This window comes from Geotrypetes seraphini, chromosome 6, assembly GCF_902459505.1.
Source record: "Geotrypetes seraphini chromosome 6, aGeoSer1.1, whole genome shotgun sequence".
Taxonomy (NCBI): Eukaryota; Metazoa; Chordata; class Amphibia; order Gymnophiona; family Dermophiidae; genus Geotrypetes; species Geotrypetes seraphini.
Window position 1 is genome coordinate 244,091,974 of NC_047089.1, and position 15,911 is coordinate 244,107,884.

Below are 15,911 nucleotides of genomic sequence, written 5' to 3' on the forward strand. Positions count from 1 at the left end.
TCGGCCTCGCCAACAACAACAACAACACTCTCAGGCTCGCTCGCAATCTCACCAGACAGCTAAGCCTCTCCCTCAAACTAAGCCTCCCCAGCCCTTTTGACTCCTTTCTCCAGGGCATAGCCAGTCTCCAACCCTCGCTGCCTCTGCCTCAACCTATCGGGGGCCGACTCACCATCTTTCTACGACGCTGGGAGGCCATCACATCAGACCTGTGGGTTCTAAACATCATCCGTCACGGATACTCACTAAGGTTTCAGACTCTTCCTCCAGACCATCCTCCCGTAGAGTCTGCTTCTCACTCCTCCCAAACTCCTCTCCTCCTCAGGGAGGTCCAATCCCTCCTCCTTCTCAATGCCATCGAAGAAGTTCCGCCAGACCAAAGAGGTCAGGGATTTTACTCCCGCTACTTCTTGGTACCCAAGAAAACAGGGGATCTTCGTCCTATCCTCGATCTCAGGAACCTCAACAAGTGTTTGGTCAGGGAAAAATTCAGGATGCTCTCCCTTGCCACACTTTATCCTCTTCTGTCTCAACACGACTGGCTATGTTCCCTGGACCTCAAGGAGGCCTACACTCACATCCCAATCCATCAGGCTTCACGTCGTTACCTCCGATTCCAGATACTGAATCACCACTATCAGTACAAAGTGCTACCCTTTGGTCTCGCATCATCACCCAGGGTGTTCACCAAGTGCCTGATTGTGGTAGCAGCCTGTCTCAGGTCCCACAACCTTCAAGTGTTCCCCTACTTGGACGATTGGTTGGTGAAAGCAACAACCTCACCACTTGTGCTGCAATCAACTCACCACACCATCTCTTTCCTCCATCTCTTGGGGTTCGAGATCAATTATCCCAAGTCGCATCTGCTTCCCACGCAGCGCCTCCAGTTCATCGGAGCACTTCTCGATACCAACCTCATGAGAGCGTTCCTTCCTGCCGACCGGCACCGGACCCTACTTCACCTCTGTCGACAGGTGCTCCTACAACCATCCATCCCTGCTCGCCAGATGATGATTCTTCTGGGTCACATGGCCTCGACAGTCCATGTAGTTCCTCTGGCGCGACTCCATCTGAGGATACCGCAATGGACCCTCGCCAACCAATGGTCACAGACCAGGGATCCTCTTTCTCATCCCATCTCTGTGACATCGTCTCTTCAGCGATCTCTTCAATGGTGGTTGAACTCCTCAAATCTTTCCAGGGGCCTCCTTTTGCATCCACCCCCTCATTCCATGATCATCACCACAGATGCCTCCCCCTATGCATGGGGAGCTCACATAGGGGATTTACGCACCCAGGGACTCTGGACCCCTCAGGAGCGTCAACATCATATCAATTTCCTGGAACTCAGAGCCATGTTTTATGCTCTCAAAGCCTTCCAGCACCTTCTCTATCCTCAGGTTCTTCTCCTGTGCACGGACAACCAGGTCGCCATGTACTACATCAACAAGCAGGGCGGCACCGGATCTCGTCCCCTTTGTCAGGAGGCCCTCCGAATTTGGACCTGGGCCACAGACCACAATCTTTACCTCAAAGCGGTCTATATCCAGGGCGAACAGAACTCCCTGGCCGACCATCTCAGCCGCATCCTTCAGCCTCACGAGTGGACCCTGGATCCTCCCACTCTCCACTCCATCTTTGCTCGCTGGGGCACCCCGCAGGTGGACCTCTTTGCAGCTCCTCACAACCATCAGCTGCCCCAGTTCTGCTCCAGACTCTTCTCTCCACATCGTCTGGCCCCGGATGCATTCCTACTCGACTGGACGGATCGGTTCCTCTATGCCTTCCCTCCACTTCCTCTGATGTTGCGGACCCTGTTCAAACTCCGCAAGGACAGAGCCACCATGATTCTCATCGCCCCTCGGTGGCCCAGGCAACACTGGTTCTCCCTCCTACTCCAACTCAGCTCCAGGGAGCCCATTCCTCTTCCTGTATTTCCATCTCTGCTTACGCAGCAACGTCAGTCTCTGCTACATCCCAATCTGTCTTCCCTCCACCTGACAGCTTGGTTTCTCTCGGGCTGACCTCTCCAGGAAACCTGTCTCAGCCTGTCCGTCGCATTTTGGAGGCCTCCAGGAAACCCTCCACACTCCAATGTTACCATCAGAAATGGACCCGATTCTCCTCTTGGTGCCTCCTACATCATCACAATCCCACCTCATTGGCCGTGGAGACTGTACTAGACTATTTGCTCTCTCTGTCTAACGCTGGTCTCAAGTCTACCTCGATCAGAGTCCACCTCAGCGCTATCACTGCTTTTCACGAGCCTATCCTTGGAAAACCCCTCACGGCTCATCCTCTGGTTTCCCGGTTCATGAGAGGCCTCTTCAATATCAAACCACCTCTTCAGCCTCCCCCGGTCGTCTGGGACCTCAATGTGGTTTTGTCAGCCCTCATGAAACCCCCCTTTGAGCCTCTGGCTACTACCTCGCTCAAACTTCTCACATGGAAGGTGCTTTTCCTCATTGCCATCACCTCTGCCAGGAGGGTTAGTGAGCTACATGCACTGGTCGCCGATCCACCGTTCACTGTCTTTCACCACGACAAGGTGGTTCTGCGTACCCATCCAAAATTCCTTCCTAAGGTGGTTTCAGCCTTTCACCTCAACCAGTCCATCGTGTTACCTGTCTTCTTCCCAAAACCACATTCTCATCCTGGGGAACAGGCTCTGCACACGCTGGATTGTAAGCGTGCCCTGGCGTACTACCTTGACCGTACCAGGGCTCACTGCTCCTCTCCTCAACTTTTTCTGACCTTCGATCCTAACCGTCGGGGTCACCCTGTATCTAAACGAACGCTGTCCAATTGGCTTGCTGCCTGTATTGCGTTCTGTTATGCTCGGGCCGGCCTGTCACTGGAAGGAGCTGTCACGGCCCATAAAGTCAGGGCTATGGCTGCCTCTGTGGCTTTCCTCCGTTCCACGCCCATTGAGGAAATCTGCAGGGCGGCCACTTGGTCTTCAGTTCACACATTCACTACTCACTACTGTCTGGATGCCTTCTCCAGACGGGATGGGCACTTTGGTCAATCTGTGTTACAAAATTTATTTTCCTAATGGCCAACCATCCCTCCTCCCTCTCTGTTAGCTTAGAGGTCACCCATACGTTAAGAATATGCTGCCTGCTTGTCCTGGGATAAAGCACAGTTACTTACCGTAACAGGTGTTATCCAGGGACAGCAGGCAGATATTCTTACGACCCACCCACCTCCCCGGGTTGGCTTCTTAGCTGGCTTATCCTAACTGGAGACCACGCACTCCTCCGTCGGGCGGGAAGGCACTCGCGCATGCGCGGTGCGGCCAACTAGAACTTTCTAGTTAAAAAGGTCCGTACCGGGGCTCCGTCGGTGACGTCACCCATACGTTAAGAATATCTGCCTGCTGTCCCTGGATAACACCTGTTACGGTAAGTAACTGTGCTTCCAGTGCAGGTGATCGAGGCAGACAGCGTACCAGACTTTAAGAATAAATGGGATACCCATGTGGGATCCCTACGAGGGTCAAGATAAGGAAATTGGGTCATTAGGGCATAGACAGGGGGTGGGTAAGCAGAGTGGGCAGACTTGATGGGCTGTAGCTCTTTTCTGCCATCATCTTCTATATTTCTATGTTTCTAGATGTAGCTCATTGAGGAACAAACTTGCTTTTGTTTGGTGGTGGGGGGGGGGGTGCGGGGTGCGGACAGGAGTTGGAGAAGTTTCTCCTGTCTATCTGCAGTGATATCCTTTGGCTGGGAACAATGGGCCCTAAATCCAACCAAGAAGTGTTGATTTTGTGCGAGTGCTGTCTTCATAGGACCTCCCATTCCTAGCCCCAGCTGGCTTGGGGATTAAACCACCTACTTTCCATTTAAATATGCACAAAAGAGATACCATTCTGGCTTTTGTTCTTAAAACTATACCTCTGAGTAATTAGGTGCCAAAAATCCAATATTTTTATGTAAAAGTAAAACCAATAATTTTATAGAATGTATAAGGAAAGCCCCGTCAATCTCCCCTTCCCTCCTCTGCATCCAATTAAGCTATTCATGAGGCTTTATTTCGGGAAGGGGAACAGCTGGACTTCATTTTTGAAGTGCTGGCTGAAGACTGAATCATCCTGCTGTTCTCTGAGATTCTGCCATGGCCCAGACAAGAACATAAAAATTGCTGCTGCTGGGTCAGACCGGTAGTCCATCATGCCTAGCAGTCTGCTCACATGGCGGCCTTTAGGTAATTGGAAGAATTATAGTAACCTAAATTATACATTTTGGTGGAATACAATATGTCATATATTCAAAATGGAAAGAGCAATAGCAATACAAAGAGGGACATATACTAAATTTATAAAAATATGGGGGCCATTGACAAAATATTGCAATGAATAAATAGTAGGATTTTTCTTCTTCTTTTCTTCTTTTCAATATCTTCTTTGTGATACACATAGAGGGGGGGTAGTGAAAATAATTTTTACATAATATGATATAATATAATATACAATATGTAATGTATGATTGAAAAGTAATAGAAGGGTGGGGGGAGGGAGAGGGGATAAAAATATATTTAGAATATGATGTATTAGATATAAAAGTGATATTGTGTATTCATCAATTGTATTTTAATATTTTGTACACTTTATGTAAAACTTGAAAATAAAAAAATAATAACCAAAGGTCAAAGACCATTGCCCTGAGACTAGCCTTACCTGTGTAAGTTCTGGTTCAGCAGGAACTTGTCTAACTTTGTCTTGAATCCCTGGAGGGTGTTTTCCCCTATAACAGTCTCCGGAAGAGCATTCCAGTTTTCTACCACTCTCTGGGTGAAGAACTTCCTTACATTTGTATGGAATCTATCCCCTTTTAAGTTTAGAGTGTGCCCTCTCGTTCTCTCTACCTTGGAGAGGGTGAACAACCTGTCTTTATCTACTAAGTCTATTCCCTTCATTATCTTGAATGTTTCGATCATGTCCCCTCTCAGTCTCTAATCTTTCACTGTATGGCAACTCCTCCAGTCCCTTAATCATTTTAGTCGCTCTTCTCTGGACCCTTTCTAGTAGTACTGTGTCCTTTATGTACGGCAGCGGTCTCCGCATGCGGCTCTCGAGGTGTTATTTTGTGGCTCGCGGTCTGGACGCGATGATCAACTGCTCCCTTGCTGCAGTTGATTGTTCCGGTCAAAGCTGCGGCCGGCGGCGGCTCCTGGCGCCATCCACACCAGCATTTCTCTTCCCCCTTCCCTTCCTTGTGGAGCAGCAGCGTGTCTGGCTGGCTCAGTCGATCGTTCCATTCAAAGCCGCGGGTGGCAGCTCCTCACGCTATCCACTCCTGCATCGGAAGCCTCTCTGACGTCACAACATCAGAGAGGCTTCAGATGCAGGCGCGGATCTCGCGAGGAGCCGCCACCCGCGGCTTTCAATGGAATGATCGACTGAGCAAGGGAGCCTGCCAGACACGCTGCTGCTCCACAAGGAAGGGAACGGAAGGGGAGGGGAAAGAGAAATGCTTCTGCTGCTTAGGAAAGGGGGACCCTAGGGAAATGCTGTTGCTGCTGCTGCTGCACAGGGAGAGGGAGGGAAGGGGGAAGGGAAATGCTGATGCTGCTGCTGCACAGGGAAAGGGAGGGGGGAGGGAAAGGGGAAGAGAAATGCTTCTGCTGCACAGGAAAGGGAGAAGGGACATGCTGCTTCTGTTGCTGCTGCACCCAACTGGGGAAAGAGAGGGAAGGAAGGAGAAGGAAGACAAGGGAGAGGAGATGAACAAGAGATGCTAAGTTCATGGGAGGGAGGAAAGAAAAGGAGATACCAGACCATGGAGGGGAGGGAGAGATGCCAGGGCATGGGGGGAGGGAAGGATACAGATACCAGACCAGGGGAAAGGAAGGAAAGAGATGTCAGACCATGGAAATAGGATGGAAGAAGAGAGATGGGAAGGGAAGACATGGAAACGTAGATTTTGAAAAGACAGCAGAAAAATTGAATATTAAGTTAATGCCAAAGATGGATGCAAGGCAGAAAGTGAAGACGGAGAGAAAAACAGTTAAAGGACAAGAAGGCCCTGGAAACATAGTTGAAAGTACAGAAAAATAAAGTCACCAGCCAACAAAGGTAGGGAAAATGATTTTATTTTCAATATAGTGATTGAAATGTGTCAGTTTTGAGAAAGAAAAGATATTAAACTTTAAATGTGAGGGCTGTAGAAAAAATAGAGTACTTGGAGGGCCGCAGAAAAAATAGTTAATGTCTTATTAAAGAAATGACAATTTTGCATAAGGTAAAACTCTTTATAGTTTATATATTTTTCCTTTTAACTGTTAAAGGAAAGTTTTATAAACTATAAAGAGTTTTTACCTCATGCAAAATTGTCATTTCTTTAATAAGACATTAACTATTTTTTCTGCGGCCCTCCCAAGTACCTACAAATCCAAAATGTGGCCCCGCAAAGGGTTTGAGTTTGAGACCACTGATGTACGGCGACCAGTGTTGGACGCAGTATTCCAGGTGAGGGCGTACCATGGCTTTGTACAGCGGCATGATAACCTCCGATCTATTCGTGATCCTCTTCTTAATCATTCCTAGCATTCTGTTCGCCCTTTTCGCCACCGCCGCACATTGCGTGGCCGGTTTCATTGACTTCTTGACCAGTACTCCCAAGTCTCTGAGAGGAGAAGCACATTGACCCTATCCCCAGCCAACTTCTTAACACTGATGGGCAACTGTTCCCTTTGAGAGAATGCAACCTCAGATCCCTACTACTTTCTTCACCCCCTTGGTCTATGAGGCAGGGTTGATTAAGGGAGGAGAAGCAAGTGTGGACTGATGTAATGTCATGCTATCCTTTAAGACAAATGCCTCATTGCTTGTATGTGAACTGATAGTTGTGAAATTTGTGTTTGTTTTTTTTGCTAATTTTCTAATTGGGAAAATTTTGTAGCTGCAGAATTGCAAAATTTTCTATTTATAAAATACAAACAGTAGGTTATGGGACTTTATTTCAAACTCTTGCTCTTATAGACCCCAACTGGGCTATCACTGCAGCTATAACTCAAGCTAGTTGTAAAACTGTTTTATCACTTTCATAGTGGTTCTGGGTGACTAACTGAATGTATTTATTTTTAGTTGGGACACCAGGTCTAATACAACATCCAAGCCTAGTCATTCTGTAGATGCCCACACTGCTGAAGTCAACTGTCTCTCATTTAATCCATACAGTGAATTTATATTAGCCACAGGCTCTGCTGATAAGGTAATTCCTGCTTGACAAACTTTTGAACTTTGAATGGTTAGTTTTTGGTATAATTTTGGCTATATTTTTAAGACTAAGTTATGACTACTTTTTCTATGATTGGCATGAAAATGATCACTGATGAGCATTAAACACTGTTCATTCCTCAGACTGTGGCTCTGTGGGATCTACGGAACTTGAAGCTGAAACTCCATTCCTTTGAGTCTCATAAGGATGAAATTTTCCAGGTGGGTCACTAGAAATCTGCTTCTGTGTTACTTCTCTTTGGCAGTGGCAGAATCCTAAGCAGAAGGCATCTTTTCTTTCCTGAAGCAGGGAAGACTTGTGGGTTCAGGTTTGATCCTCTCCTTATCCTTTAAATATTTTTTTTGCCAATATCTAGTTTAATTTTTTAAATGATCAGTGATACCTCAAGCTCCTCTCATAATAGAAATATGAATTTGAAGGTTTCACCAGCAGTATCCAGTGGGGCGAATACAAAGTTGTCAATATTTGGTACCTTTCGCAGGATCTTTTATAAAGCAAAGTGATCTAGTTTAACAAAAAGTTCCAAGTTGCTCTAAGCTGTAAACTTCGATCCAGAATCTGAGTATACAGCTATGAGTTTCTTAACGTTGCTTATGGATTACAAAAGGAATTTTGTTTTTCACTCAAAAATATGCATTCCGCCACATTATCTAGTGCCTTGTACACCAACCTCCCCCCCCCAAAAAAAATAAATTGCTGTAGACTGTATTTTCCATATTTAAGGGCTTCAAGGTGATTTAACCAGCCAGAAACGGCTCCTGGGTGATTAAATAGCTTCTAAAGAGCTATCTGCTAATATTCAGCAGCACTTACCAATGAATATAATAAATGAAATGACGGTAGATAAAGACCTGAACAGTCCATCCAGTTTGCCCATTAGTTATATCCATTAAAAATGCATGATTAAATTAATTTGTCTCTTCTTTGATATTTCTGGGTCATAGACTGTAAAGTCCACCTGGTCTTTTTTTTTTAAATTTTTATTTATAAATTTTCCATTCTTACAATATTTAATTCATACAATATATATTAATTATTACATATCTGAAATATTATCATTATTAATTCATAGTATTTAAAATATAATATGATAAAGATTATTCAATAACATATACAATATAATACCCTCTCCCTTTTTATATAAATACTTCCATTAATTATTCAAATCCCACCCCATTCATATACTCTTTTTATCATTGTGCTAAGAAACTAATCATTAGAATAATTTGTCAATGGTTTCCATATTTTCATGAAATTAAGAAGATTTCCCTGTTGTATCGCTATTATTTTTTCCATTTTATAAATATGACAAACAGAGTTCCACCAGAATGTATAATTCAATTTGGTATAGTCTTTCCAGTTTTGAGTAATTTGTTGCATGGCGACTCCTGTTAGTATTAATAATAGCTTATTATTGTTTGCTGATATCGGACTCTTAGTTCTCATTGCAGTTCCAAATAATATGGTGTCATATGAGAGTCCTACGTGATTTTTTAGTAATTTATTAATTTGGGGCCAAATTGAATTCCAAAATGCGTTTACACAGGGACAGAAAAAGATTAAATGATCTAACGTCCCTATTTCCAATTTACAATGCCAGCATCTATTAGATCTAGTACTATCTATTTTTTGCAGGCGCGTTGGGGTCCAGAACACTCTATGTAATAAAAACAACCATGTTTGATTCATAGATGCTGACCTTGTAGATCTTAATCTCCAGGACCAAAATCGTGGCCATTGAGATTCAGAAATTGTCTGACCAATCTCAATACTCCAAATATCCCTAAGACCTGTTTTCTTTTTTTTATTTAAAAATCCGTATATCAATTTGTACCATTTTGCGGCTTGGTGACCCAAAAAATCCGTCTGGAAACATAGAATCTGTAAACTATATTGATTATTTAGTTTTTTCCATTCAGGGAACCCTACCTGAATGGCCTGCTTCAATTGCATCCATTTAAAATATTGTGTTTTATTTAGTCCAAATTTATTTTGCAATTGTGAAAAACTAAGCAGTGATCCTTCTGATATGACATCTTTCAATGTTCTTATTCCTGCATTTATCCATTGTTTCCAGACGATTTTAAATCCGCCAATCTTGATCCTGGAGTTTATCCATATTGATTGATTTAGAGATTTAGCAATAGGTTCTGATGATAAATTACTGATATATCTCAATGTTTTCCAAGTGTCAAATAAAATTCTGTGATCTTTGTATCTTTTAGGCATTGTTATAGTTATTAACTGTTCTGGATATATAGGGAACAGGAGCCGCCATTCTAAATATAGCCAATCTGGTACATTTTCTAAAAGGTCTGGGAGGATCCAATACATACCCTGTCTTAAGATATAGGCTTGATGATACCTATAAAAATTTGGAAAATTTACCCCCCCTTCCACAATTGGTCTTTGTAATGATACTAAAGCGATTCTTGGTCTTTTCCCACACCAAACAAATTTTGTAAGAACATTGTTAAGTTTTTTATAAAATGACCCCTGAAAAAATATTGGAATCATACTCATTTGGTAACAAACCACAGGCAATATCATCATTTTAACTGTTTGAATTCTTCCCCACCAAGAAAGATGTAGTGGATTCCATTGCTCACACATTTCTGTTATTTTTTTTAATAAAAGTTTTTCATTCTCTTTGACTGTATCTTCAATTGTGTTTTTGATCATAATTCCTAAGTATTTTATTCCATCTTCTTTCCAAATAAATGAATATGGATCAAATAATCCCTTGGTACAATGAACATTTATTGGGAGAATTTCAGATTTGTTCCAATTAATTTTATATCCAGAAAAAGTACCATATTTTTCTATTAAATTAAGTATACATGGAATAGTAGTTTCCGGTTCTCTTAAATATAATAATATATCATCTGCATATGCTGATAATTTAAATTCAAAATCGGTAAATGATATTCCCCTTATCTCCTTAGTTTTGTTTATTGCAATTAATAAAGGTTCTAGGACAATATCAAAAAGTAAAGGAGACAAAGGGCATCCTTGTCTAACTCCCCTATGCAAGTTAAATCTGTTTGATAAATTATTATTAATATATAGTCTTGCACCAGGAGAGCTATACAATGTCTGAATCATTTTAATAAAACCGGATCCTATGCCAAACCATTGTAAAGCTTGGTATATAAAATTCCATTCCACTCTGTCAAAGGCTTTTTCTGCATCTAAAGATATTAAAAAAACTGGATCATTTATATTTTTTGCTAAATTTAATGAGTGGAATGCTAATCTAGTATTATTTGATGAATGTCTTTTAGCAATAAATCCTGTTTGATGTACATCAATAATGAAAGGGAGAGCTTTTGCCAATCTTAATGCTAATACTTTAGCCATTAATTTGTTATCCACATTTAATAATGAAATAGGCCTGTAATTTGAAACCAGAGTAGGATCTTTGTTTGGTTTTGGTAAGACTATAATTATCGATTCTGCCATAGTACCAGAAATATTTTCATTCTTTATTTGATATTGATATAAATTTAACAGATGTGGTAATATGATATTTTGGAAAAATTTATAAAATTCAACCGTATAACCATCTCCACCTGGAGCGGATCCAGCTCTAAGAGATTTCAATGCTGTTTCTAATTCTTTTAAAGATATAGGTTCTTCTAAACTTCCTTTTATATGATCTGGAATATTTGGTCCAATATATGAATTTAAAAAAGTTAATCCGTCTTGTTCTTTATTTTTATAAGAATTGGAAGTATATAATTCTTTATAAAAATCAAGAAATTGTGTTATAATATCTTTTGTGTTGGTATGTGTGTTACCTTGTGTATCTTTAATTGCAATAATCTTAGATTTTCTTTTCTTTGCTTTTAGAAAGTTTGCTAATAATTTCCCCGCTTTATTTGAATTTCCATAATATTGTACTTGTTTGTTGAAAATGTCTTTCCTCACAATTTGAGAAGAAATCTCATTATATTTAACTTTTAATTTTAATAATTCTTGTAGTGTATTATTTTCCCATTTTTCAATTAATTTATTTTCTAATAATTTAATTTGCTTTCCCATCTCAATAAATTGTTTTTTTTTTTGTTTATTAATAAATGTTGAATATGAAATAATATTTCCTCTCATAGTTGCTTTAAAAGCATCCCATAAGATCTCAGCATTAATATCATCTGATTCATTAAATTGAAAGAATTCTTGCATTTTTATTTTAAAGTCTTCAAGAAATTTTGAATCCGCTAATAAATCATTATTAAATCTCCAAATTAAATCAAAATTTTCAACATCATTATTTTGAAGATTAATCCACACACCAGCATGATCTGAAATTATAATAGAATCAATTGCTGCTTTTAAGACACGCTGCGCTATATTATTAGAAACAAATATATAATCAATTCGTGAAAAAGATTTATGAACCTGAGAACAAAAAGAAAATTCCTGATCATTAAAATGAAGAATTCGCCATATATCTACTAAATCACAAGATGTTATCAAATTATCTAAGCCTAATGATTTCATAACTTTACTTGGTTTTTTATCCAAAATCGGATCCATTACAGCATTGAAATCCCCTGCTACTATTAAATTAGATGTAGCCAGTGGTAAGAGCAATTGTTGAATTTGTTTAAAAAACTCCATTTGATTCGTATTAGGAGCATACAAATTGAATAAGTTCAGGGTTGTATTTCCCAGGACCATCTCGATATGTACCCATCTACCTAAGGGATCATAATTAATTAATTTAAAATCTGCATTACATTTTTTGTTTATTAGAACAGCCACTCCAGCTTTTTTCTTTAAAGCCGGTGCAAATAAACATTTAGAAATCCAACCTCCAGATAATTTTTTTGATTCAATTTCCGAAAGATGGGTTTCTTGAATGAAGTAAATGTCCGCATTTTGATTTTTAAGGAACGATAATAATTTCTTCTTCTTAATAGGATGATTTAAACCATTGACATTTAGCGAATACATTTTTATATCCATCTGATTAATAATTATATTTTAACCAATATTCTATAATAATTTACACGATTATCTCCTAGCACATTCATTAATAATTCATGTTCTATCCCACCCATTATTTTCCCTCCCCTCCCACCCATTATCATATTCTGATTTGGAACACGCATTGGTCATGCAAAACCTACATCTCCATCTCCAGGCAACTAATAATTCATTATATTATTACTAAAAAAAAAAAAACACATTTCTAAATTCAATATTTTCTTTATACTTCCACCCTTATATAATTGGAATTTATATCCATTTAATCTATAATATTTTATAAATTTACTAAGAATTATATATATCTAATTTATAAAATTAAAATCAATATCATGCATACATGTAATATTATACTCTTCATAAATAAACATATTACAATATAGCTCTATTTTTCAATATATATCTATATAGATCTTCATATAAATTATATATATTCATTTTTATATAAATATATATATATTAATTTTAATAAAATTTCAAATCAATCATTTTCATAGATCATCTTCATAATAAATTAATTTGAATAATTAGTTGAATAAAATATACATTCTATATCAATAGATAAGTTTTATAATAAATTCATATTTTATTAATTATCAAACAATCAGTTACTTATTTTCTTATTTTTCATTATCATTTAATATGTCTGAATAATTGATTCAAATAAAAATTTTATTTTCGATATCTATTTTATTAATTAATCTTGTCAATAATCAAATTATTTCCTTGTATATATTTCATAAACTTATAATTTTCTTATATAAATTTGAAATATTGTTTTTATAATAAATTAATATATTTCATTTTTTATTCTTATTTTCAATATATCAATAATAAAATTTTCCTATAAATATTTTTAATGATAATTTCTTTGTAAATCATTTCATTATTCCTTAATCATAATAAGTTAATATGCTATATGATTGAATAAATTTTCTATTTTGTTTAAAACATGTAATTTATATAAATTTTAAATTTTTTTAAAATTTTTTTTTTTTTTATATATATATATTTTTTTTTTATTTATTTATTTATTTATTATTTTTTTTTTTTTTTTTATTAATATTAATATTAATGATTGTGGATGCTAATATTTTATTAATAATTAATTTAATAAAATAATATTATATTATTGCATCCACTATATCAATAAATATGAATTATTTTTCCAGTTAATACCTTTTATTATATCTTAATTTTTATTTTTATTTATTTTATTTTTTTTTTTTTATTAATACTCTTCTTTATTTTCCCTTTTTTCCATCTTCTTTCTTCTTTCTTCTTTCTTCTTTCTTCTTTCTTCAACTGAATTGTTCTGTTTTTTATGTAAACTTAGGTTCTTTTTGTGTCAGAAATTCTTTCAGTTTTTCCGGGTCTTGAAAGTATATGGATTTGTTTCCACTGGATATTCTCATAGTGGATGGATAATATAATCCATATATGTATCCTTTTTCTTTCAGCTGCTGTCTGTATGTAAGGAATTGTTTTCTTATGTTTGCTGTATATTTAGCAAAATCTGGTACTAAAATCAGTTTTGATCCTTTATAATTCAAGTTTTTATTTGCTTTTGCCATTTTTAATATTTCTTGAGCTTGTTGATATCTTAATACCTTGAATATCAAAGGTCTTGGAGCAGTCTGATTTACTGGCTTTCTTGTTGGAATTCTGTGGGCTCTTTCAATTTCTAACGGCCATTTTGAATTGAGCTGAAGCAGTTTAGGTAAAAGATTTTCCAGGAATAACACAGGATCTTCCCCTTCAATATTTTCAGCCAGCCCCAAAATTCTGATGTTCTTTCTTTTTCCTCGGTTTTCCATGTCCACCATTTGATTTTTTAAAGCTGTTACTTCTTTTTTATCTTTGTTATATTCCTGTGTGAAGGAATCAAACCTCTCCATTTTTTCTTCCAGCACTGTCATTCTCAGTCTCTCAGTTTGGATCTCTTGTTTCATTATAAGAAGTTCTTCTTTGACTTCAGATATTTTGTTGGCGTTTTCAGTCAGCATTAATTTTATTTTGAACAATTCTGTCATAATGTCTGACTTTTCAGTGAGTTCTTCAGTCTCCATCGGGAACGGCACACTCGATGGTGACAGAGGAGTAACTTTTGTTCTTTTTGCAGAGATACCCGATGTCGAAGGTTTTTCAGCTTTCCCCTGCTTCATATTCGCTATCTCCGACTTTGTTTTATGTATTTTTAATCGCGATTCAAAAAATTAGAAGTTTTATTTTATTCCGTTTGTTGCCTGGATACGGGAGCGCTGCAGTTAGGCTGCCATATCGTGCGCGCTCCAAGCCACGCCCCCAAGTCCACCTGGTCTTGTCCTAGGTTCCAACTGCTGAAATTGCTCACTCCAGCCTATCCAACCATCCCTTTGTTTGCAGGATATCTACTGTAAATTCTGGCCAGTAACGTCCTCATGTTCCAAGTTAACGGAGTTCCCACTGATGCCCACTCCTAAACCAAATCACCACAAATGGGACACAGACAGTGCTAGTCTGTCCAGTACCGGCCTTAGCTCTTTAATTTACATTCTTTGTTTTCTAATTAGAGATCCTCTATGTTTATCCAACGCTTTTTTAAATTCCATCACCGTTTTCCCTCCCACCACTGACTGTTAAGCTCAAAGCTGGTGAATATTAACACTGGCGAATATTAACACTTAACAACCTAAATTATGTGGCCAAATAGGACTGACTTTATGCGGTCCAGTCTTTATGCGTTATTGCTTAGGTGGTTAAGAGCTGAATGTTGCACTTAGCCGCTCACATAAACCTGGATATTCGGTGCCAAGCTATGACCAGGCGCTGGCATTGAATATCTGGGAATAACGTTTGCTCCCTTGCTCACTGGCTGAATATCAACCCCTATGCTTCCCCTCCCCCCCGTCCTGTAAACAGAATGAGAGAAAAACAAACTGTAAATCGAGCCTTTAATCCAGGGCAAATAAAGAGATAGATACCTTGGGGATCTGTTTGTGGGTTCAATGTTGAAAGATTTAGAAGACAGAGGAGTGAAAAGGATCAGATTCGAATGGCACATTAGTCAATGTAAGTTAGTTAAAATCTGTCACTAGGAGACTGGGTATTTAAATGACCAACAAAGTTTCATGCGCAAAGTATTGCATTTAGGAAAATATGATTCTAACTCTCTGTGTGGTACAGGGAGCCACACTGAGGGTTTTTTCTAGCCAGGAAAAGAGCCTTGATGGACAACATGTTGGAATTCTGAGCTCTGCAGTAGTCCAAAAAACTAAATAAATAGAATTATTTGGAAAGAGGATAAAACTACTGTGTGAATTAGAGATGTGTGTTTTTTGGGGTTTTTTTTTAATTTTTATTTATTCATTTTTGAATTCTTACAACAAGTGAATTAAACATATTATAATCAATTATCATATGGCACTTGTATTTACAAACAAATCCTCTTATAATTTTTTGTTGTGCTGTTTTGTTTAGCATACACTTGATAGAGTAGTGCAAGCTAACAATGAAATAGCATATGTGAAAACAAATTGGGAGGGGGGGCAGACTTTCAGCCTCCTGCAACATAAACTGGAGCTTGCAAGGGTGCATTAAAGGCAGGGCTTAAGTTAGAAACATGATGGCAGATAAAGGCCAAATGGCCCATCCGCAGCAACCATTATCTCTGCGGATGGGAGAATGATCTGTAAC

The 15,911-nt window shown here is 38.5% G+C and overlaps 1 protein-coding gene across 1 annotated transcript in view; it reads left to right on the forward strand.

Moving 5' to 3' along the window:
- Window positions 1–15,911, forward strand: part of RBBP7 (RB binding protein 7, chromatin remodeling factor) — a 48,273-nt gene that overhangs the window by 21,442 nt on the left and 10,920 nt on the right. Inside the window, exons 7-8 of the mRNA XM_033949654.1 lie at window positions 7,091–7,217; window positions 7,367–7,444. Coding sequence (XP_033805545.1) covers window positions 7,091–7,217; window positions 7,367–7,444 — 205 coding nt within the window. The remainder of the gene's footprint in view (window positions 1–7,090; window positions 7,218–7,366; window positions 7,445–15,911) is intronic.